Source organism: Acanthopagrus latus, chromosome 8, assembly GCF_904848185.1.
Source record: "Acanthopagrus latus isolate v.2019 chromosome 8, fAcaLat1.1, whole genome shotgun sequence".
NCBI classification, from domain to species: domain Eukaryota; kingdom Metazoa; phylum Chordata; class Actinopteri; order Spariformes; family Sparidae; genus Acanthopagrus; species Acanthopagrus latus.
Window position 1 is genome coordinate 27,781,004 of NC_051046.1, and position 26,120 is coordinate 27,807,123.

Sequence of the window (26,120 nt, forward strand, 5' to 3'; positions counted from 1 at the left end):
CAAAATGGGATGATCTACTTTACTTATTACTTGTTATTATGGATAGGTTTATCCATGCTCTTTGTAAACAGGCAGCTTATGTGAAGCACTTTAAAAGCAACATCAATGGATTTTGATTACAAAACTGCTTATATTGATATTGGCCCAAACTTTTTCTATTTAATCTCCAGAATTAGAATTTGATTTCACCATATGGCGACAAGCAAACAAACCACAAAACAGAGTTTAGATAAAATGTATTCTGTTTGAGCGCATATTTTAAAGCCCATCAAGGCAGGCCTGTGATGTTTGGACCATATAGATAAAATACACTTGAATGGACTTAAACTTTTAGCCCTAGTGGAAGTCTGGCTGTTGAAGAAACACCAGGCAGTTAATACAATGCAAGCCTCAACAAAATGGCTAGTCTATTAAACACATAACTGAGAAATAAAAGCAGACACTTCAGCACTATTTAAGTCAGTTTCATTCTCTAAACAATAACATGAATGACACGACCTTTTAAAAATTGTAGACGTTCCCATGAGAAACAACAGACTATGAAAGTATTTACAACATCAACGAATGGTTCAGCTGTCCCATTAAATGGATAAAATGTACAATATGTTGAGTAGAAACTCATCCCAACTAGGATATATTGAAAACTAATGTTGTTAAGTAAACAATAAGTAAAGAGATACAGCTACATATTCAGTATGTGCACTGTGAGGCTGGGTTAATTCGCGTGTCTTTGGTTAACATCGTTTTACATTCTTGGTGTGTCTTCTCATAGGGTGCCCTAACAAACACACTAGCAAGTAAGGAACATAACAGGACTTGGGGTTGGCTGGGAAAAAGGGTTTCTTAGATGCATCTTGATCATCTCTTGAAAGATTATGTCTCAATGCAGAAAGTTCAATTAGGGGGTTCAATAAGGGGCTTGATGTGTGCTAACACAACTTTCTAAGCATAAATGACATTATCAGATCATCTGTGCCGAACAGAATGTTTTGAACGGGCACTGCACCAGTCGGACTAAATGCATGAAAGTTGTGCCGATTTATTTAACCTGTGCACAGGATTCCTCTGATCATTGCCAAAAAAAAATTATTTGAATTGGTCTTAAAATGTTGCCAAGTCACCTAGTTCAGTTTTAGTGTTTGTGTGCTACATCATCATAATGAGGACACAGTTTCCTCCCCCTCTTACGACAGCAGAGTACCCCTGCCAGAGTCCAGCCCTTTTATGACATTTTTACTTGCACCAATTATATGTTGATTTTCAGAGTGTTTGACTGGGTGACAGAGAGAAAGAGAGGCTGCTTTTAGGAAATGTTCACCCCCCCTTCTCCCCAAACCTCCACCCCCACCCCACCCCACCCCCATCTCAGTTTTTCCATACAAGGAACGAGAGTGTGGGGGCCTGGAGAACAAAAGTCCTTTCTTAGTGCCACATGTACTTCCATCCACCACTGTGCTGGCTGCTGGCCGCCATGACCCTTCAGAGGATCAATTAGCAAACTAATACCGGGCGAATGCTCCAGATGCACACACCAGGAACTGTTTAGAAGTTTGGGGGTTGAGTTAAGCAACTGAGGTTTGGAAGCTGAAATAATGATAGCCATCCAAAGCCAGACTGAGGAGAGTTCTGAGTCATACAGCTCTTTATCAAATCTACTATAGAGTCTGTAGCTTGTGGTGCATCTTAGCTTCAACCACTCAGGTAAGTTACAGGATGTCATAACAAGCTTGTATTTCTTTAAATCTAACATTAAGTTAACATTGATAGTGTGTTTACATAAAAGTGGTGCTAAACAATGGAAACTAGACTGTTGCACAACTTTTATTTTAATAATCATATATCCTCAATCTCAACATAGAATGCCAACAGCTATACCAAACTCAGTAACAAAACATTTTCTAGGTCTAAAGCAAAGATTCTGGAGTCTAGAATTCAAGAAATTGATTCTAGATTTTTCAGGAACCCATGGCAAAACCTGATGAGTCTTATACAGATTTCTCAGTTTCATTTTATCAACACATTTTAAAGACATAAGATGGAATGGGGTGGAGACATAGGATAGGAGCTTATAGTAATTGACATTAGCCAACGTGATATTGAATAATGGCTGGACTGTTCAAAAGAAACTGTACTGTATAATCTTAATCTGGACCATTAATGCTGTGAAACTGCATAAGAAATATGCTAAGTAGACAGTTAATGATATTTCTGATAAACCGAGTAAAAGTCAGATAGCAGAACTAAGCAGAAACTCTCAGACAGGCCAGTGAAGGCTCTGGGACTTTCCTTGGCTCCAGTAAATAACTAGCTAGTGCTAATATCAGAGAGGGAACTGTGTTTTTCCTGCCTTTTAAAGGGAGCTCGGAGGCATAGTGGTCAGAGAGACTATCCCTCAACCAAATAACTCCCTGTGTTAGCAGTCATCCATACTGCTGAAGTGTCCTTAAGCAAGATATTGTAACCTACCAGCTCCCGGGGTGCTGTCATGTAGTAGAGCCAGACTTCTGACCAGAGGAGAATAGATATTTTCCCCTCAGAAGACAACAAAGTATCTTTTTATTTAGATTCATACTTTTTTTCCCCCCAATATTTTTTTTGGCCTTTTCTGGCTTCATTGACAGACAGGACAGTTGAACAGTGTGACAGGAAACAGGGTAAGAGAGGGGGAGTGACACACAGCAAAAGGACCCGGGCCAAGAGTCGAACCCAGGTCCACTGCAGAGCCTCAGCACATGGGTCGCGCACACTACCAACCGAGCTAAGTAGCACCCCAAGATTCATACTTTTAAGGATGATCAAATCCTTACATCAGCTAATCTGGTTACCTGTTGTATCTGAACTGAAACTTCAGGGTGATAATACAGACTCAGTTTTCACTGGAGACACCAATGCTGAATGTGTTAGCACTATACTAAGTACTACAGATGTCCATGTCTTTTGCTTATTAAGTGTTGCTCAAACTTATTTGAGGGGAAACGAAGTTAGGGCCAGCAGAGCTGTTAGTTGGTGTTTTTCTGAGACTTTTCAGTCCCTCGCTGAGTGAAATAACTTACCATCTAACTTTAGTTCATGTAATAGAATGATATAAACATTAATAGTATCAGATAAGTCACTGGGCATATGTATAGAGTTTTTAGAGATGTTAGAGTATGGTATTTTTCCTCTGTGCAGTTGAGCTCCATTGATGTCATTTAGCCACACTGTTGCACTGGCTGACATGTTCCTTCATTTCAGTGAACACATACACCGTCCTACTGCAGGAAATACTCCCAACAACTACACTATTTGTTTCTGTTTGGGTAATATTTTCTAAAAACCGCAGGGTTCAGCTGCTGCAAGCACAACAGTGTAGTTTTCCACACAACTGTTAGACATACTATATTCAGTTGTTTACCTTGATGGAGTTGTATTTGTCTCACAATCAGCAGAAAGTGTTGGCCGCCAGCAGCTATCATATAACTGCCGAGTGAGGCTATTCTGTCCTGCTTTATTTAAAACTCAGTCACTGACAAAAGGCACTAAAATTGTCGATATCTTGTTTTGTAGTTTATTTTAGAGTACAAGAGTACCCCTCTCCATCTATGGCAAAAAGTCTCTGTTCTCTCTACAAAAATCCAGATTACAACTGCCAAGATTTTCAACTCATACCGTGAAACCAAGAGCACATTACACCTATACTTGTGTCTTCGCCCTGCCTGTTAGTTTAGGGGTTGATTTTGAAATTTTGCTTTGCACTTTCAAAGCTCAGAATTGTTTGGCACCAAGCTAAATGTGCATTCATGGGCCCTGCCAAAGCATATGCCAACAGGTCCCTCAGACTTTGGAGCAACATTACAGCTGAGATAACGATGGCTGTGTCTATCTCCTCATTTACCTAAGTCTCTTCTTAGTACGCATTTTATCATTTAGTCCCTTGGTGATCCTTCTATCTCACCTTCATACACCATTAATTAATTAATTAATTGTTACATTAAACAAGGAGACTTAACACTGGGGATATATTTTGTGTGAGCACTGCAACATTGAGGGGCATTTACTGGATGTAAATGCACTGAATTGTTATTGCTGAACAAATGATGTCAGAAATGGGATTAGGCGGCCTCGCGTCTTCGGGGTTAAACCCTCCACTTTGAACTGCAATGTGCCTGGTTGGAGTCTAGCTGTGGATCTGCATGTTGTTCCTCATCCTTGTTCCTGTGAACTCTAAACTGGCAACTTGATAACAAAGCATAACATTGCCCCTAGAAGACTTTAAAATGGGGTTTGAAAGTTGAGGGATCATAACTTTAAATAAATATGTATTCATCCGTAGAAAGTTGACTGAGCATGTAAGGTCTTGCCTGCTTCACATACTGTGTAAATCTTTCATGCAGCTTTCCTCCTGCACACTGAATACACTCTGTATACACATTATGTGTGTGTGTGTGTGTGTGTAGGTTTGCATTAATAGCACTGGTTCAACAAAAGTGAGTCTATTCAGAGGTCTTGGACCACAGGGAGGACCCAGGAAATGAAAATGTTGGCTTTACAGTCATCAAGTATGACTATGATTTTGTGTGTTTGTATTTTCACTTTTTTTTTTAATCTTGTGGAATTTTAAATATGTAAGATTTTGAGCAGAATTTATTTTAAAGCTTGTCTCACACATTCATTGCAGTGGTTGTTTTTTTGTGTCATGTCTACAGTGGAAGCCACTGTAAGTCTGTAAAACACTGAACAAGGAGGTCACAGAGATATAGTCCTCCCGTCAGTTATGAAAGGCTGAAAAAACAACTTCAGGGACAAAGTGGAAAGGCCGCCATGGTTCACATGATTGTTTATTTTGTGTGTGTGTGTGTGTGTGCACGCGCACACGCATTTCTCAGGCAAGTTGCTATCTGCGTAGTGTGTTTTTGTTAGCATACGGAAGTCAACACTGTTTTCTCTTCCAAATTCTGACACACTGAAGTCAGAGATATGAGAATAGCAGCGGAACAACAGTGGGTTCTCCTGAGCCCAGGGTACTGCTCTGTGTGTGTTGACCAGTGTGTGTGTGTGTGTGTGTGTGTGTGTGTGTGTGTGTGTGTGTGTGTGTGTGTGTGTGTGTGTGTGTGTGTGTGTGTGTGTGTGTGTGTGTGTGTGTGTGTGTGTGTGTGTGTGTATCTGTGGTCTGTCTGTATCTTAGTCCATGTGCAGAACCCCCATCTTAAGAGGAGAACAGGATATACATAGATTCTGAGTAATACCACTGGAAGGCACTGACACACAAACACACAGCACAGCTCATGGTTACTATCACCCTGTGACCTGACATCTCCCATTGTTTTCCCTCATCACCATAATTGAGGGCTGGCGTTGTATTTAAAGTGAGCAAGCTATCTGATGATGTCTGATGCTGAGCTAAACTACTCAAAACACTGCAAAAAAACAAAGAATATCCACTGACTTCATTCTGTCCCTGGAATGCTGCTTTACAGGAGACATGGAACACATTTACTGTGGGGCATTAATCATGTGCAAGTGGTTAGAAGTCACATTTAAAGAGGAACATTTGTACTTCAGTCATCCACAACTTTATGAAAATACTGTATTTTCAATCAGGAATAGTTTAACTGTCATTTCCTTCCCTGTCTTTCATGCTTCATAAATAGCTTCATCTGTACTCATCTCCCCCCCCTCCCCCTTTTCCTCTTCCTCTTTCCCACTCCCACTCCTCCTAGACTGCTTTCTTTCCTTTGTTTTTTTTTCCATATCCCAATAAATCAGTGCTGTTACTATCAGACTCTCTCTTGACTTACTTAATAAAGATGTTATTGAAAGCTGTAGCTCCTTCTCAACCCCCCCTCCTCTTCTCTGTCCTCCCCTACAGCTGGGAGAAGCGAGTGGACCAGCGGGGCAGGTACTACTACGTGGACCACAACACCAGAACCACCACATGGCAGAGGCCCACAGCTGAGTCTGTGCGCAACTACCAGCAGTGGCAGAGCCAGCGCAGCCAGCTGCAGGGCGCCATGCACCAGTTCAGTCAGCGCTTCCTCTACCAGGTACTCCAAGCATTCAGTGGTCCAGTTAACATGCACGCACAGTATGCTAGCAAACTAGAGGTAATGACACCTGGCTTAGGCAAAAGTAGAACGGGATTAGTTATTTGATACCCCAACAGCCTGTGATGTATTACAGGAAGGGAAGAAATGTATTTCAGTGAATGGGTAATCAACAAACCCCCAATGCCTACATCAAATTGTTGTAGTTCTTCAGTTAACCATTGCTCCTGGGTCTTTTTAAATCCTACTCCTGGGTTGCCAAAAGACAGAGATTTTCAGATTTTCTACGCATGGTTATTTGAAAGCTGCGATAAACTTTTTTTTTCTTTTTTCTTTTTTTTTACTTAATGTGATGACCACATCCTGAGAAAAGTATCTGGTGACTTAGTTGCAAGATGCTTCCTCTCTCTCTCCTTCGGTACTGGACTTTCAGTCAAATAATGGAAATACTTTCACTTGTTAATTTGCAGGCGAATCTCTAAAATTTTCCCTCTAAGTCAGCCACGTTCAAACTACTCAGGGCTATACTATACTATAAAGGGCTGATTTGGCTGCAGGTTTTCTTTTCAGCCAAGCAGCAGCACACCAGACCTGACTCATTTTTCAACTGATCTCAGTCTTCAGAAAGTTGATTGGTCAAACCGTGTGCTCTTGACTGGTTGGAACAAAAACCTACAGCCACACGGCCCTTTGTGGAATAGTTTGGACATGACTGCTCTGAGTTGTCAGTTGTTTGTCTTTGTGCACTCAGGGTTGCTGGCTGTTGTATTTAGTGTTTTTGAAGTATTTTCTTTCCCTCTGGAAACCACCAGGATGTATGCAAGTTGCCAGTCTCAAAGGCAATATCAACTGTTCTGCCTTTGAATTTGATGATTGAAAATGGAAGTTTTTTTAAAAATTGATTTTCAATTTGGAATCAAAATCGAGACACCGCCACTCCAAGATGATGATACGAAATCATTGCACACACACGTACGTAATGTATATATATGTATATATAACAACAATATCTAACAAATCAGGGTTAGGTTGGAGGAGTTTCTCTACTTCAGCTCAATTTAATTGGAAATGCAGTGAAATACTTCTCATAAAACTGTCACACGATGGATCTTTGTTTAGATTTCATGTTATCACAACAAATGCCCAATGAGACGGAACGCATTCAATAGATGTTTTGAGTCAGATTGGCGCTGTGCGCATCACAGTGTAGGTAACTTGTCTGCTAACAGTCACAGGATATCGATTTCTATAGAGGGTGTTAGAGATGTTATTTGAAACTTGTTTATAGAATTTTTCCAGTGGAGTCAGTCGAGGTTTGTCGGTGTCTCTGACAGTCGTCCTCTCAGTGAAGCAGCCAAGGTCAGACTGCAGCCAGACAGTAAAGACTTATGGGACTAAAACAACAGAGCTTTCTCAATGGACTGTTATTAAAACCAGCCTTAAAACTCTTATAGGCTTCTATAAAATCACCCCACCCTGCACTCGGTGTGTGCTTGTTTCTGTGCAAGTGTTTCAAATTTGATGAAATGTGGGTGTGCATGTGTCTCAGTCTACCATACCGCTTGTCTTTGTGCATTTCTGTGTGTTTTCATCTGTGCATTTGTTTTTTACCTTTGAAATAACCTGTTTTAAGCCACTTTGTATGTCTTTTTATCCACACACCATTAGTATTCTCCCCCCTTTACTTGTTTTCCCACAGAGTGACAATTCACACCCAATTATTCCTCATTTTACACTCTCGTTCCCATCATTAAACAGTATCTGTGTCTGCCTGTGGCTGTTGTACTCTATGCTGAATTTTTTAAAAGAAGGTTTGAAAGTGTTTACTACTCAGATCAACCAGTTTTCAAAACTAACATTTGTTTGTCTGTTCATACAGTCACATGCTGTTGAAGTCAAAGTAATTGAACTTTGAACATAAACCCTCCAAAAACATCTGTGCCGTTAAGCTGCAGAGATACAGAACACCTTTGTAAAAACACCAAATATGAGCAGGTGGTAGCCGCTAACTTTTACTGATTTATCGTCCACTGGCATTTACAGTAGCTTTTGGCAGCTGATCATTTGGACCCTGGTAATAGTATTACACTGTTTACTTTATTGATTGTAACACCACTGTTATTACTGTTACTGAAATAGCCCTCTGTTAATGCTGCCCTTTAGCAGGGAAAGTACAGCTCATGTCTCCTCATAAAACTCAAATCACATGAATATAAAGGCTTCAGTAAAAGTAATATGTATGTATATATTCTTCTCTTCTTGTTCTGAGTGTCAAACCTCAGTGCCACATGAAACGTCTCCAGAGAAAGTACTGAAAGTACCAAAGCTAATATTAAATGGGCAATATGTAAGACATGGCCAGAATTATACCTTAAAACATTGAAAAATAAGTCACATCACTAAAATGTGTAGAAAGTACAGTGTTGACGTAGTGTTAAAGACATCTATGATGCTACTGAAGTTTGTATGATAGCTTACTAGTTCAGGCCTGTCTCATAATACACTTTATACCGCAAGAGGACATAGTCCAACAGAGCTGTAGTTTCAGGTGAGGATTGTGCAGTTTACTTACTCTAATAAGTAAACTCATTAAAAGAAAAAAAGTTAAGAGAGAAGATTTTATTACACCCATTTTCCTCACTAAACAGAACAAATAGCGGTGCACCATCTCTATTTTTTTTTTCATCTCTGTTTTACCAAGCTTGGTCAAGCTTACCAGCCTTGTTAACTCACTGTAAAACACACTTAATTTGATGTCGGCATAAACAAAATAAAAGTCACCTACTGTGACAGTCTTGGTTTGTTTTTACACAATCACCTCTGGTTTGGGGAAAATAAATCCTCAATACACAGAGTAAGAGGTGGCTCTATGCGCTGCTTTTGCCCACTGAAGCCTGACTCTCTCTCTTCTGTCTTCCCCAGAGTCATAGTCTGGTCGGAGTCGCTGTAAATCCCCCCTGTACTGTATCCCCTGTCTTCAACTTGACATCTGTTGCTCTCAGAAGCTGTGTTCTGGGAGCTCATAAGGCCACTTAGCCACACGTCTAACCGAGCTACTTGCTAACAGCAGCCAGTCGCTATAGACGGAGAGTATAGTGAGCAGCAGTTAGCTGTTATCCTGCCCCCTATAGTTTTTGGGTCAACCTCCAAATTCTATGCAATTTTACAAATTACACCTTCAAATGCTTTGTTGGCGTTGTTTGATGTCATGTTGCCATATTCTGTGATCAGATATTTTTTAATCTAAATTGTAGCGTTGTTAATTTCCATCTTATTTCAGCAGAGTTTCAGTGTGTTTGCTGTTAAGAAAATATTAAACGCATTAAAGGCATCATAGAAAATGGTGTTTATATAGTTATAGATAGGTATTGGAAGTGTAGGGAATAAAGCATTGTTCAGTATCATTTAGCGGCTAATGGTAATGAACAATAGTAAGTTAAGCTCATGCAGTGTTATTGGGCTAAGTTTTAGCCCAATAACACTGCATGAGCTTTACTTACTATTGTTGTCTGGCTCATGGTGTCCGCTCTCACCGTTATGGCAAAAAATGCCCCCCAAAATAATTGAAATAAGTAAAGGTGATATTGCGTAGTTGTTGCCACTTTTGCCTTTTACAATGGGATATTTTCGTTTTCTTTTAATAGAGTTGTAATGCAAGAAAGAACCTTGCACCAGAGCTGCACAAGTTTCCTCAACTTAAGTTCATAAAGAGCTCCTGTTGCATAAGAAAAAAAGCCACTCATAACATGTAAAATCACACCCAACCATATTCTTTCCTGTCTTAAAGGCCTCTAAGCCTATCTGGCTTTAGATTTTAAAATGTCCCAATGTACAATACAAAGTGTACTTAAGTAATTACGTATGATTTTCTTTCTTTCTCATGTTGGTTATGGCCAATAGTAGAGGGATGTATTTCATTTAATGGACAGGTTACCCTGTATGCAGAAGTTTCCATTGATATCAGATTTGTTCATGTTCAAATGATTGATCACACTGAAATTCAGTCAAAACAGTATCAGGATTAATTGGTGTTCAAAGGTAACAGAACATACATACACCACGCCCATATCTGTGTGTGTGTGTGTGTGCGCGTGTGTGCACGCGTGTGTGCACGCATGTATGTGTGTGTGTCCGTGTGTGTGTGTGTGAAAAAGAGACTCTGTGTGTGTATCTGTGTGTGAGACAGGTCTGCCCTCCATGTTGATAGTACACTGCTCTGTCTTGGAATGCCCACACTGCTGATAGCAGTGACTATTTATGGACCCAGTGTGTGTGAACAAGGAAACACGCACAAAAGAGCTCATAGTTTAAGTTTGAACACAGCCACATGTTCTACTGCCCGACTCTCACTGCGTGTGGATGCACTAAGAAATAAAAATAAAAATAAAAAGACTCAAAAACTTCTCTTTTATACCATTAAAAATCAGGACATGCCAGTTTAATTTACTGTGACCTTGCTGGATTTTGTATCTGTGTGTCTGTGTGCATGCAGTTATATGGATGCTGATGTATGTTTAGGTCCCTACTGTTAAATCGTGTGTGTGTGTGTGTGTGTGTGTGTGTGTGTTCACAGGCCTGTAATGTTGAGGTCAGGTGTCACATTCCTTTTCTGTCGCACATGACAACCAAAAAGGGTCAGGGAGCCGGTCGTCCTCTTAAATGGACCATGGTGCTGTAACAGGGGCCTGCATGCACACATACACACATTTATACACACATTTATACACACAGGTTAAAGTTTTGTCTCTGCACCAATAACACTACATGAACTTAATGTAACGTGCACAACCCTGGGGATGTGCGGGTGGGGTGTAATTGCAGCTCGTTAGAAACCCCAGAGAGAGCAGCCTCAGTCATTAAATGCAGTTTCCGGCTCGCCCCTCTTCTTTCCCCCCTTCTTTTCCCTTCTACCAGTCCTCTCCTATACCTCTATCCATTCCTTTAGCCCCACCCAACACACGTCCTCCTACATCCTCATCTTTCTGTTGCCTGACCAAAAAAAAACCCAAACTCAAAAATTCCCCCTTTCCTGCATCCCTCTGCAATATTTTTTTTTACCTTTTTTCATTTTGGCTCATTTCACATATGTTCTGCCTCTTTCTTTTCCCTGTTTTTCAGTTTTTACCTCTCCTCAGCCCTCAAATCAGTCTTTTTCTCCCCTCGCGTTCCCTCAGTTGCCTCCTTCTTCACCCTCCCTCTCTGACTTTCTGTCCATTCTCGCTGGAACAAGGACCCTTAACAGCAGCACCTGAATCAGCCCTGTGTTTTATCACTTGCACCACTGAACAGAAAACTCACACACGTCCACAGGGCTGAATGTCACGTTTACTTATGTTTACATACAAGCCGTCAGTGCTCATGTTTCCATAAAGCACATTTGTAGGTGGTTTGTACCATGAACAAACAATGAACAGAAGTCATTCACACTGCACTGATGTTTGTTAACATGAGTGAAGGTGCGTCCCCATGAATGTTATTTACTCAATGCTGCTTTTGTCTCTGTGGTCTGTCAAGGCAGATCATTTTCCATTTCACATTTTATTCTTGTGTTTTTAAAAACATTTTTAATTACATCTGCTGCTATCAGTTTAGACTTGATGGAGTTAGGGCTCTATGAAAGAGGGCAAATTTCAAAGTAAATTGTGGCAGAAGTATCATGAAAGAGCTGTGTATCACTGCTGCTATTATTGCCATGGATTTTCAGATAGATCATCATTTACATTTTCATTTACACGTTTGCATATTTAGGTTGTGTTGCTTTTATTGTCTTTTGCAATGGTAAGTAAATACATTTTGGTTGATTGGACATGATAAGTGATTTGGAGACATCACCTTCGACCTTTGAGATTGTGATTGTGAAAAATTCTACCTTTTTGGACATTTTATGAAGAAGACAATAAATCAGCTATTCAAGAATATAATCTGCGGATTAATTGATAAACATCATTTGCAGCTCATCCACATCCTACAGTGGCGTTATCAGACCCAAGACCATGAATTGCAATTAATAACTGGCAAGTGGAACTTTGAATTTAGAAAAATGTATCCTCAGACCAGCTGTGTCTGTAAGGAACCTTCATATTGTTTAGAACATTAGGAGAATTAGGAGAAAGGTGTGTGTATATATATTACAAATATTCACCACCATGCACTGTGATCACTTGGCAAGTGATCATCACTTAATATGAGATAAGAAACTAAATGACACTCTTTATTCAAACATAAACTGTGGTCTAATCTGTGTGAAAATCACAGATGAGCTCCCATGTAGCTCCTGAAGTATTTCACTGGCTGATGAACTCACTGACCTTGAGTTTACTGGAATCCTATTAGACACTTTCTCTCCTGGTGTACACACATTTGCTCTCTGCAGATGTGGGAAACTAGTGGCGTGATGTCTTTGCAACAGAAATGTGACTGTATAGTTTTTATAGTTTTGCAAATGGGTCTAATAGGTTTGTCTCTTGAAGCCACATTGGTGTTCTAACCTTTCAAAAGCGACTAGCTGAAATTGCCGTTTTCACCTTTGGTGCCTGGCCTTAAAACCGGCCTTTCTAGCGTATTCCTTCCAAATCCATAACACCCAGCCATTATTTCACACGTTTCTGTCAGCATGCTGCTTTTTCCTCTCTTCTTCTCCCTCCCTTGTTTTCTCAGTCTCTCTTTCTTCTTTTTATCCAGCCTTGCTCTGTCTGGAAGCTGCTGAGGAGCTGAATGGTCAGAGCCAGGATGAAGTCATCATGTCTTTATATCATTATATTCTCCTTTTACCTTTTTTAGTCACAGAAAACCCATAAGGGTGGGGCGCTTGGGCATAGATTGGCTGTCGATGGGAGCGACACACACACACACACACACACACATATACACACATACACACACTTTAACCCTGTTATGTGCCCACTCTCGCTCCTCGAGCAGGCCCCGTCCTTTCCATCCCAACTCCTTCAGAGTTTCCATGACAGAGCTGTTTTAAATGGGCACAGTCACATTTCGTTTTGGGAAATGCTGCGAAAAGTGACGTTGAAGTTTGATGGATAATGCTCTACTTTATGGCTTCTTAGGAAATAATCATCACTTTTGTGGCGCAGCATGTCTGAGTGAAAAAACTCTTTGAAGGTCCACCAGCTTTAATTTGGAATATGGTGGTTCTGGTCCTTTTCACCTCAGTGTAGCCAGAAAAGGACAAAAAGTACTACCTGTACCGACAAAACTAGCCAGGGAAGCCACCATAACTACTTTTTCCCACATTTTTAAAATTTTTGACTAAGGTTGTTAAGCATCTTAAAAGAAACACATAGTGTGCCCACTTTTTTTATTCATAGCACCAACACAACACAAGCATACAACCAGCATGACATGTTGTTAGCGGGCCTCTGTACTCTGCTTGGTGGAACACTTAACGATTTTGAAGTAACACACCGAAACCGCCTGCTTGACAAACATATATTAGCATGAAAATCCAGCAGCAGCAGCATCTAATTTCTAACAAGCATCTTTTCAGCTACTTTTCCTCTCAAGCTAATGTATTCATGCGCGTGCATGTGTGCGTGTGTTCCAACATAAGAACATACACATTGACTGTTTGCCACGGACAAACTTTTCCACACTGTGGCACACACATACACACACACACACACGCTGAAAAAAGTGTAGGTGTGTGTATGAGTGCAGGCTGAGTAAACCCCACAGTGGTTTCCAGGCACAGGGTGAATAAAGGTGCCTTTTGTCAGACCCGAGGTGGATTGGGGCGGCCGGAGAGGAGGCGGGGTGGGTGGGGCAGGGGTGTCCAGTCTGGAACAAGCATGAATGTTCCCTCAGTTCCCTCAGACATCGCACTTCCCTGCCTACTTTCACAGCATTGCTAGAAGAGAGCACGAGAAAAGAGGAGGAGGAGGAGGAGGAGGAGGACCTCAGGGTGGGGTAGGGAGGGGTGCCAGGGTGGAGGTGGAGGAAGAGGTGGGGTGTATTTGAGGAGGTGAGCGGGAAGTCGGGGGGGGGTGGGGCTTGCATCCAGCCAGTGAGCTCATTGGAACAGCGTTGTTGTTTTATCCTCCTACCGAGCATGTAGTTTTTGGAAGGCATACGAGCTACCAGCCGGCCAGCTCCCTCAGTCGCCCCTTACCGCTGCAGCAGAGAGGAGCCACCCCCACTCGTTCAGCCCTCAACACTTACACACACACACACACACACACACACACACACACACACACTCCAGCCAGTCTGACTTACCCACAGGTATCATCGCTGCTTTCGTGAGTTAGCGTGGTCAAGCTAAGACTTGACTGTCCACGCTTGGGACAGCTTTACTGAGTGAGTTTTTTTTTTTTTTTTTTCTTTCTCTCATTGATTTTCCCTCATTTCTGTATTTTTTGGGATGGTTTTTCCTTTTCCTCCTCCTCATCCTCATGCCGTGTTGAAAAACAGAGTGGATGGACTGAAGAATTTCACGTTGTACCGTACGACAAGGACAAACACTGAGAGAAGGCTGAACTGAGAGGAGAGAGACAGAAAGGTGTCCTAATTGGATTTGTTTTGTCTCTCTGTTTCTCCCTCAGCCGTCTGGAGCTCCTGTAGAAAATGATCCTCTGGGCCCTCTGCCTCCTGGATGGGGTAAGTTTGCCTAACACACTCCTTTTGCATACACTCCAGGCCAAGATACTCTCAGTGAGGGGTGCTGAACTGGTTTAGAAGTTTGGCTTCAGTCAGCAGACTACATTTTGGTCAAACTTTGTCTTCCGTACCTCCAAGTAGTGTCTTGTGCTGAATCAAATCTGATCAGTCAAGGCTGGATTCTAAAGTCAGAGCTGCTCTCAATCAAAACCTGAAACCCACCCCAGTCTTACCAGTAGTGTATAAGTATTTTTGACAACTCTTGCCTGCAGTCAATAGTCGAGCCATGCACTTGGTTGATATATAGACAATATATATATATATATATATATAGATTTAGTTGAATATGTATTTTCCACGTGTGCATGCTGCAGTGATGGAGCGAGGTTTAGGTGAAATGTTGCAAAATGTTTGTAGCATGGAGGTGTTTTCTGTCCTCACAGAACTTTGAGAACACTGTTGATGATTTCAGACCTTTTTACAACATCAGAATTAATGTTAATTCTGTGGCTGTTGAGTCTCTTACGTGTAGTCCCCACTGAGCAGATCAGTTGTTCATTGACCAAATTATGTTTCCACTCCTGTTATTGATTATTGTTCCATTGTAGAATTTTTTTTTTTTTTTTTCGGTACTCCGCTAATGTTATACCAATTCGTCCAATGTATAACGCTGCCTTTACTGTAAAGTCCACAAATTACAGAGGCCACATTATTGATGGGACTCTTCATCTTCCAGCATTTTCCCAAATGAGTAATGTAATCGGATCCACGCAGAATCATGTCACACACATTCATTCATTCATAAGCTGCTGGCAGCTCCTGTCCCACCGACATTCTCACAGACTTCATCACACGGCCATGTTCTCTCCAAAAACCCTCACTCCCTGCCCATGATGCCTTTTCAACATGTTGCGGTACCTCAAGACGAAAAACCTCAATTATATCACTGGCTCGGATTCGCTTCTCTGGCGCGCTCATTTTCATCTGCGGTCACTTCCCTTGCTTTTTTTTTTTTTTTTTTGTAAGGCTTGGATTCAAAAAGACAAAGATGGGAGAAAAGAGGGAAAGATGGAGGAAAAGAAAAAGAGACAGTGGTGAATTAAAGAAACTGGGGGAGGGGGGGGCGTTTAAACTCGATAGTAAACTGGGGGTGGAGTGAGTCTGAGTGAGAGTTGCAATGTGAGCACTACTGTTTCTGGGCCCTCCACACACTCCTGTTAATGAGAAAAAGATGTCAGAGTGAAGGACGAAGGAGGATGGGGCACTCTCATGAAACCAATGGCCTACTATACAAACACACACAAAATATAAATAGAACATTTTACACTCTTCCATAAGATTGTATTCTGTGTTTTAGGTGCTTCTCATTTGGTAATTTATCTATGTTTCACCTTTTATTTATTTATTTATTTTTTTTAAAGAAATCTTGGCTCCATATATTGTATTCCTAATGACATGGTCACTTTGACTCTCACCTCAACCACAGCCTTAATTCCGAACACACTCACACACACACACACACACTAAGGTTTGCCCTGGTGAGGTATTCAGAACAAGCTACAGTGAAATACCACACAAACTTGGTGGTTTTCTATCATGAGGGTGAGATATTTTTTTCTCTTTGGCCCAAAAGAGAGAGTGAGCCTGGACACTCAGGTGATCCCTCTGATCCCTGACCATGTATTGTGGAGTTGATTCCAGGCCTTTTTCCAAGTCCTCCAACTTCAAGCATCGCAAATCTTATAAAACTCTCACTTTTCTCTCTATGTGTCCACAGAGAAGCGCCAGGACAATGGCAGAATATACTTTGTCAACCACAACACGCGAACAACGCAGTGGGATGATCCTCGGACCCAAGGGTGAGACTGAGACTGTAGAAAAACTACTAACTTGGATGTGTGTTAGTGTGTGCATGTGTTTGCCTGCTTGTTAGACAGCACGTCGCTTTGGGTGTCTGCTCCTACTGAAAAAGATATATTTATCATACACAGTTCAGTGTGGCGACAGAGGGAGTCATCTGCTTTATGATGTGTACATGTTTTCCATTGATCAGGGAATTTAAACAGGCTTGTTCCGGAACATTTGACACATTTTTTTAGGCCTGTGTATACAGGAACAGGGCAGAATTTATTTTACAAATTGACTGTTCTTAACTGAAAAAAAAGCAGTGGTGAAAGAAAAGAAGAATTCTAGTACTTTTGTTAATCTCACTGCTTCCCAAGCACTAAACATCCAGAGATGAATTTTGAAAGTATCCCACGATCTATCTCCTCTTTATTTTACCATTTTTCCAGCATCACCCTCTATTTCTTTGACATTTAAACTCTTCCTGAGCTATTTCTCTCACCTCATCATTCTAATCGAACCTCTTGTCAGCCAGTCGGTAAGATGAAGTAAATCTCACTCATCACAGACTTGCAGTTCATCTATATGCCATTGTGGTTACTTTTGCCTCTAATCTATTTAAAGGAAAAAATCACCCCAAAATTAAAATTCACTCAATATCTTCTCAGTCCCATTTTGACAGAAAGTCAGTTTTCCACTAAACAATTCTGGAGCTTCACAGCAAAACGGCGTTGCAGCATTTCTCAACAAGTGAACTAAACTGGGACTTGTTTTAACACACCATTAAAAAAACGCCTACAAAAGAAGCACAACATGGCTCCGTACAGCTTCCAAGCCTCTGGAAGGCCCAATATCCCAAACTGATTTGAAAAGATGTTATTTACATACTCGATGTGTGGTCGAGCTTGTACATTAACTTCAGATGAGGTGCATGCTAACACTTTTAGCTTAGCAGCTACAGTGAAAATTACAGCTTAAAAGTGGGTGCAAATGACATCGCACTCTGTACTCTTGGAAACTTGAACTTAGCGCGGATCAGCTATATGGAGCCATTTATGCTGTTTGCAATTATTGCATACATTTTAAAACAAATCCCTGTCTACTCCAGTTGTGTAGAAGAATGTTGAAACACTACTCTGCTAAAAATGTCTTTCAGGATTCTGAAAATACCTTGATAATTTTTTATTTTTCAGAAACACTGACACTCTGTGATCTCGACTGTAATGATAATACATGAGAGGCACATATTGCAGTAAGATTTGGACAACAAATTCTTGGCCACATTCAAAATACTGTTAAGTCACCAATTTTAATTAAAAAAAAAAGGCATTTTGAAGTCTCCCTTTGGGATCCTTAAAGGAGATCAACTCCACTCCGTAATTTTGTACCACGGCAGGGTTTCTATTTAGTATCCAGGGATTTAGATCCACAGGTTGGCAGGGGAGGTGTGTTAGTTTCATCCCCAGGACGGGGCCCCTGCAGCTGGGACCGTGCTCACTGCCCCTCTCCCTGTTGCAGGATGATCAAGGAGCACCCCCTGCCCCCGGGCTGGGAGATGAAGTACACCGCCGAGGGAGTCCGATATTTTGTGGACCACAACTCGCGTACCACCACCTTTAAAGACCCCCGACCTGGGTTTGAGTCAGGGTAAATATTCTCTCAGCCCTTCCTCCCAAACCTGCTTTTATAGAAAATCACAGTATGTCACCGACTGAGGCAAAGACATTCTGAGGAAATGATCTTCACGCCATAGAAAATCCTAATTAATTGAACTGAATCAACTTCTTGAAATTTTTAAATGATTGCACAATGAATTTGCCTAAGTCTGACATAACTACGTTGCAGATATTAATTTAAACAATCCCCTCGTTTTGTGAAAACCTTACAAGATCACAAGAAAGGTCAAAACTGTATTTTAGACTACATCATCTTTTTTGTTTTATTTGCATCTTTGAGGCCATGTTTTATCTATTGCCTTTCATTTCTTTCCCAAGCTTCAATACCAATATTTTAACAAAAAGTCCTATCTTATCACAGAAACATGTTGATACTAGCAAACACTCAGACACACACACCTCTTAGCTCAGCCTGTGGATGTTTGCCTTGCCTTGAAGCAGTCTCAAATCTTACCACAAAAGTCAGGAGAATGTGCAGATGTGTGACAACAGATCCACTGCAGACTGCACTGGCGTGTGTGTGTGTGTGTGTGTGTGTGTGTGTGTGTGTGTGTGTGTCTGCGCCTGTGTTTGTGCCTTTCTGTATTGGAACTCGACAAGTGTGTATAAGCTTATGGTGTGTTCGTGTGTGTGCATTTGCTAGCTGCTTTTCCTGCTGATATCTGAATGTATTTTAGGCCGGTGGTCTCCTGAAAGAGTGTACTGTTTTTACACAGAATCCTGCAGGACTGTGTGTGTGTGTGTGTGTGTGTGTGTGTGTGTGTGTGTGTGTGTGTGTGTGTGTGTGTGTCCGCGGCCAGCTCTCTGCCGCTGCGGTCTTAATTTCCTAACCCAAACCAAGATGTGCTTGGCAGTGTGGCGAGCACAAACCCGACACATTAGGGGCCTCCTTCTTCTCTACCTCCATTTCACCCTCTTTCCTCCTTTCCTCCCATTATCTGTCTAACTCTCTCTCTCTTTGTCTCTGTGTCTCAGCCTCTCCTGTGCTGACAAGGCACATATCCAGCATGTGTGTGCAGTGGGTTGGTGGAGCTTATACTAACACAGCTGCAGGCCCAGACTCACCTCTGTACCAGAGACCCAGACGCACCGAGTCGTTTTAGAGCAGAATGGCTGCTGTGAATTTAATATTTACTTTGAGTGTCTGGCCTGGAACGTGGAACATCAGGGCTTCTTAAAGGAGACAAAAATGTGTCAGTTGATCAGCTAAACAGTTTAGACCCAAAAACATCAGACACCAAAGTATCCATTGTGATTGTTATAGATGATGAATTGTTCAGTCGGGATGCGTCATGGATTTTGCTTAAACAGAGTAGTAGATCAATTGATATTGTGTCCTCTCTTATCTCTCTCTCCGGATGTCTGCGTGTGTGTCTCTCTCTCTCTACAGGTCACGGCAGGGTGGTTCACCTGGTGCTTACGACCGCAGCTTCAGGTGGAAATACCACCAGTTCCGTTTCCTATGCCATGTAAGTGTTAACTGGAGTTTAAACGCACAATAAAACTCCTTTTGTCCAGTCACCTCACCTTGTTTGAGTTTGGGTCTGTTCACCCAAATAGTAAAAAGAAAAAAATATTTTATACTTATATATATTTTATACTTATATGTTTTCCTGTAATCAACTATCTACAAGTTGGACCTTTAAAGGATCAAAACTGAATTAGGGTTGGAATTTGAGGTGAGAATTAATAGACTTGTGGTGTCCAGCAGCTGCCAAGGCCCCCACAAGGCTTTTCAGGAGGTCATACTGACTCAAACTAATGTCTCTGTATACTGTACTCACACTGTACATTCTAACTTTTTTTGTTTCTGTCTCTATGCAGTCCAATGCCTTGCCCAGCCACGTAAAGATCTCTGTGTCCAGACAGACACTGTTTGAGGACTCCTTTCAGCAGGTTAGTGACATCTCTAATAAACACAAAAGCTAATCTTATTGGCTAACCCCAGTATCTGAACTTGATCTACAGTCATTACAATATTTGAATACCAGACATATCTACAGTTTTTATCTGGATACAATTTCTAAAGTTTTACACTTATTTCTATCAGTCTTTGTGATGTAAGTATCTGTAATCTGGGTTCAGATGAGTCCTTTCATACAGCAGAAAACAAAAATGTCATACATCTAGTAAGAATCTGAAACATGGTGGATAGATATTATTGACAAGTAGTATGTAACAATGACTCGCCTCTGAAAATGAATGGCTATTCCACCAATTTTACACATTAAAGTGTGTTTACAGGTCTTGGGGTGTGCTACTATAAATTTATGGAAAAAAGGAACATAAAGCCTTTCGTGGCTCCAGAGGAAGCTGCTTGTAATCTGATGAACTGCCTCCAGTGATGTCACTTAGTGACAAAATTGCATTATGGGTAATGTAGACAACACGTTTTGGAAAGGAGGAAGAATGTGACATTATCCATACATTACCCATAATACAACCTACAACATAATGCACTAATCTTTGAACGTGAAAATAAATGTCCCATTCTCTTTGTGTGTCAATGTGTATCATTGTTTTAATGTTGTATGTGTGCTGTCATCAGATCATGAATGTGAAGCCGTACGACCTTCGCCGCCGACTCTACATCATCATGAGAGGCGAAGAGGGGCTGGACTATGGTGGCATTGCCAGGTGAGAGAAACAACAAAACGTACCTTTCTTCTTCGCCTCACATTCTGTCATTTTGTTAGTGATACTACAGTTTTTTTTTTGTCAAATTAACCTTTGTTTTTAATGTTGGTGATGGTGTATTTCTCCTGTTATTCCACTTCTCTGTTTCTCCACCAGCCTCCTCCTCCTGTTTACAGCAGTTCCAGGCAAAATGAAAAACTATTTTAAAAGAGCCTTAAAAAAAGTTGGTAGACGGTAGATTAGGGTGTCAGCGAATTGTGTGCAGATGAAATTCTCACTGGCTGCCAGTAGAGGTCAATCTGTAAATTGCTTAACAGCCCTTTTTAATGTTGCTTCCTGAAACCATACAACACCTCCTACCCTCTCGCAACATGTCTGTCCTCCTTCCCTTAGTCCCCATCCCTCATCCACCCATCACATGTATTCATCCTGCCCCCTGCGTCTGCTGTGTTCCAGGTCTTCCTTCCTGTATATGTTGTTAATTTTACATTGGCGGTGTTCTCATTTTTTCTGTTTGGTTTTGCATTGTGTCTCTGTCTCCGGTGTCACGTCAGTGGTTTTACCCTATGGTAGGTGACATCATGCTGTTCTACCACAGGGTAGAACCACGGACGGGATGTTGGGAGGTGTCTGCGTCCGTTCGTCCGTCAGTCCATACCCTCCCATAAACCCCAAGCAGAGAGGCAGGGGCCTTGGGAGCGCTTGGTTCTGGTGCTGCGGCTGGTGGTGGTACTGCTGGTGGCCCTCGTTCTCTCTAACACGCATCCTTACACAGTCTGTTGTGTCTTTTTATTCTGCCCTTTGTATTTATCTGCCCTTTGTATGTTTTGTCTTCATATAATTTTCATGTGTCAAGTTTGGTTGTAGGTTGTGTATACATTTGTTGATGTACTATATATTCCAAATTATACAACTCCAGATTAGGTTGATAAAATTCTTATTTTTTAGAGCTGAACCACAGAAGGCTGCCATAGAAAAATAGCCCAAATTAAGAGAAATCACTGCCTTGTTCTAATTAAATAAATAGAAAATATCTTTATTCCCTTTTACAGCAGTAAATGTGAAGCTTGAGTTAGCATGTGATAAGCCAAACAGCTACACAGCTACCTTTCCTCTGTCCGACAACCGTAAATTAAGACCTACATACCTCTTTTGGCCACTGATTAAAATGACATATCTGGTTTGTTCGAAGATCCAGTGTGTAGGATTTAGTGGCATCTAGTGGTGTGATTTCAGTTTGCAACCAGCAGAATACCCCTCATCTCACCCTCTCATATAGTGGCCTGTAAAAACTAAAAAGGCCCTCTGTATAGCCAGTGTTTAGTTTGTCTGTTCTGGGCAAGTATGTCAATCAATAAGTCAATCAATCAATCAGTTAATCTTTATTTGTATAGCACCAAATCAAAACAAAAATGTATCTCATGACAGTTTCCTCACATTGACAAAGCAACCACCTGGGTCTCCAGGACGTTTCTGTCTTGACATGAGAGCAATCTAAACAATCATTTCAATATTATAATTATTCAGTCCATATGCAAATGTAATTTAGTATTTATTGAATACAGGATTTCAAAACTTTATGAAATTAGACTTGAACTAAAATTAATTTGTATGTAATTTGACAGTATTAAATGAAAGTACAAGTTGAGACTTTCCCATCACATTTCGAACATGGATATTTCCAAATACTATAATTAGATACAGAGAAGAAAGAAAACTGACCACATCCAACATCATCGTCAGCGGTGTGAAACTTGCAGGAAATTCCGAAAATTGACAAACTCCAAGCTCACTACACTTGTGACGGACATTGTACAGTCCAGAGTTGTGTTGGGATTAAACAAACTGAGAAGCAGCATCTCCTCACATGTGTCACTCCTCTTAAGCAGAAGAATAACTGTGTTTAAATGTCACTTTTGTCGTTTTGTTTTGTTTTGTATTATTTTCTATTATATGTGTTTGTGGATCATGCTCTGTCTGTGCATTAACTGTACTGTGATAATTGTTTTGTCTATATTTGTCACAAGATGTCTTCTTTTCTCCGTCATTGATTTGTCACCGGCCAACCCAACAGTGATTAATTGATTTTCTGCTCCTCTGTTTCCTCTACTGAACCAGTCATTGATTTATAAATTATTGTTTCAACATTATGCGCAACATTTTTTTAAATGGATAATGATCAAGCATGTGCGCTGACTACTGACACTACCATATTTCATCATATGTTCCTCTGCTGTAATGATGTTTCTGTCCTGTCGCTCTGCAGGGAGTGGTTCTTCCTTCTTTCCCACGAGGTTCTCAACCCCATGTACTGTCTGTTCGAATATGCCGGCAAGAACAACTACTGTCTGCAGATCAACCCAGCTTCCTCCATTAATCCCGACCACCTCACATATTTCCGCTTCATCGGACGCTTCATCGCCATGGTGAGCTTTACTTTGGAGTAGTCCGATGAAATCAGACTTCAAATTTGATTTGTCGTGGACACTGTACTGCAAAAGGCAACGCATGTCTTCGGCCGTTTTATCGTTGCTCTTTTGTGTTTGTGCAACAGAAAATTCCACCTCGAACCTTTTTTCCGTCTTCAGCTTGTTTCATTTTCTTTCATGGTCATTTTCTGAGCTGTCCACAAACTGCAGAAACTCTCCCACTGTCCCAAACTGCCTGCACAGATTCCTGCTGGTGGAGGAGCCTGTTAATATATTAGAAAGCTGCAGAGTCTCACATCGGGCAGCAGTAGATGATCATTTTCATTAAATATTAATCTGCTGATTATTTGCACTATTTAATAATTATTTAGTCTATAAAATGTCAAATTAAAATTTTAAAAAACCTGGCATCACAATTTCACAGAGCCCAAAGTGACATCTTCAGATTGTATCCACTGTTTCAACAAATAGTCCATAATAATGAACCTGCTCTTCATTTACTTTCATAAATGACAAAGAAAAGCAGATTTAAGAAGGTGGAACCAGCAAATTCTACATTTTTTAATAAAATGACCGAAATGATTAATCAGCTGTAAACAAAAAATGAATAGAAATATTTGTAATTGTAACAGCTAATCGATTTATTGACTAATCGTTGCAACTCTTGTCAAAGAGCTGTTTTGTGGCGTATTAAATCAAAAAAGTAGTAAATTGGAGCATTCTTTATTTTGATAAGAAAGCTAGTTAATTTATTTTAATTTTTAATTTTAACTGTCCATCTTTTTAAGAAGAAAGTGTTAAAGCCATGAAACAACTTTTCTTTCAGCTTTATATTAGCAGAATTTTCACTTTTTTTAATACAGTTGTACAACAGCTGTATACAGAGATTTTTCCCTTGAATGATTAGCACAGACAGAGCCATTGTGTCCACATGTGTGTGCTGACATATTTATGAGTTGTTTTTGAATAAATATTTTGTGGAGCCTAACTCTTAATGAGCCGCTCCAGTGGCATAGTTCAGTCTGTTATGGTTATGTTTGGGCATTTTGTGGCAATTTGATAGTGACAGTAGAGATACAGACAGTGGTTCAGTAATTCAGCGAGGGTCCCTGCTAGCACTACATTGTTTTAAAGATGTGTACAGTGCAACAGTTTGTCACCTTCAATAACATGACTTACTGTATGTACTATAATGTCTACCTCCTTCTGGGATCAACTCCAGAAAGCTGTAAGCCCCAAAAACCAACACCCTCCACCCCTCCTTCTGTCTGCCACCCCACCCCTCACCCACACCATGACCTCACTGCCGCACCCAGCCCACACCCGCCAGCAGCTGGTTATATTTAGTCCCAAAATGCACTATGCTGACTTGCCTTATAAAGATGCTTGTCTCTACCAACCACTCTTAGTGCCTCCTTTTCTTCCTTGCTTCTCTTTTCTTTACCTTTTCTGTTTTCCGTCTTTACATCTCAGTTTCCATTAACACCCTCTCCTCTGTCCATAAATCTTCCCGTCTGTCTGCATGTGTGTCTCACTGGGTGTGAGACAGACACATGGTCAGGATACAGCAGGACAGAACAGACTGTCACTGAGTCAGTCAGCGGGTGCCTGTGTTGTTCTTGGCTCTTGCAGCTCCGAGCCCACAGTGGTTTTTATAACATTAAACAGCTCTGTCTGGCTGTGTCTACTCACTCTACCTCTCTGGGAACACACACTCACTGAGGGCAGATGATGACTTTATTCACAGCTGTGTGAATGTGTTCAGTTAGTGTAGTGTCTTGTCTCTGAATCATGATCTAATCTCAGTGACTCCTTGTTGTTTTCACCACAAAAGTATGGATAGAAGGTACAGAATAAGTCACCAGAATGTAATTTTTAAGTCAGATGTACTCGTCTGCAGGTACAATCGAAACAAATACATACAGTATGTCACCTTTTGTCGCTGCAGCTGTAGAAATACTTAGATAGTGGCATAAATAATACATGAATTGTGAGTTTTGGTTTGGGCCCAATAAGCAATCCTCATTTGTAGCAGGTGTGAATTTTTCACTTGTAAATGATTGAGGAAACTAATTCTAACAAGCTGCCATGATTACAAAATAAAAGGCCCATTCATGTTTCCTGTAAAAGTGACTGGCTGTTAAAGCATTTGTAACACTTGAATTGGCATGAAACAGTCCCTGGTGAATCATCAGCACAAACAATGAGCCATGGAGAAGAACACATGTGTCGTCTGTCAGGAACAAATGTGAACCATATGTCATCAGTGGCCATACAGTAACACTGTAAAATCACCAAAGAACAGCAGAGGAAAAATACTCCCCTCTCGTGTCTGCTGTGTTTGATCCAGTGACTCAAACCTGCCATATCACCAGGTTTAGTAAATACCAACAGACATTCCTTATTGTGGTTTCTGATGTAACAAATCCTCCCTGCAGGCTTTGTACCACGGAAAGTTCATCGACACAGGATTCACGCTGCCCTTCTACAAGCGCATGCTGGACAAAAAACCCACGCTCAAAGACCTGGAGTCCATAGACCCTGAGTTTTATAACTCCATCATGTGGGTCAAGTAAGTAACACAGGACAGGTTACTCCGAATGTGTGTTTTTGTCATTGTATGCTCTCAAGCACTGTTTTAAAAGTACTCAAAAGTCTTGAGTGAAAGTGAAGATATTATGTTATAATGTTACTAAAAAATAACAGCAAAAGTGAAAATCGCTCATATTAATGGTATTAAAAGTCCTAAACTGTCTTATATTAAATGTACTGTAGGATCAAAATTCAATTTCTCTCAATAAATGAAAATACATATCGAAATAACAAGTACAAGTAAATGATACTTATTTACATAAATAGTATGCATATGATATATACTGTGGATCAAGTGATTATTA

The 26,120-nt window shown here is 40.8% G+C and overlaps 1 protein-coding gene across 2 annotated transcripts in view; it reads left to right on the forward strand.

Moving 5' to 3' along the window:
- Positions 1-26,120, forward strand: part of wwp2 (WW domain containing E3 ubiquitin protein ligase 2) — a 55,232-nt gene that overhangs the window by 23,439 nt on the left and 5,673 nt on the right. Inside the window, exons 10-18 of one of the 2 annotated variants that reach the window (XM_037108164.1) lie at positions 5,849-6,023; positions 14,582-14,636; positions 16,414-16,495; positions 18,000-18,128; positions 19,548-19,626; positions 19,982-20,053; positions 20,706-20,794; positions 23,061-23,220; positions 25,662-25,795. In XM_037108164.1, coding sequence (XP_036964059.1) covers positions 5,849-6,023; positions 14,582-14,636; positions 16,414-16,495; positions 18,000-18,128; positions 19,548-19,626; positions 19,982-20,053; positions 20,706-20,794; positions 23,061-23,220; positions 25,662-25,795 — 975 coding nt within the window. The remainder of the gene's footprint in view (positions 1-5,848; positions 6,024-14,581; positions 14,637-16,413; positions 16,496-17,999; positions 18,129-19,547; positions 19,627-19,981; positions 20,054-20,705; positions 20,795-23,060; positions 23,221-25,661; positions 25,796-26,120) is intronic. The other variant, XM_037108167.1, reaches the window with a different exon arrangement.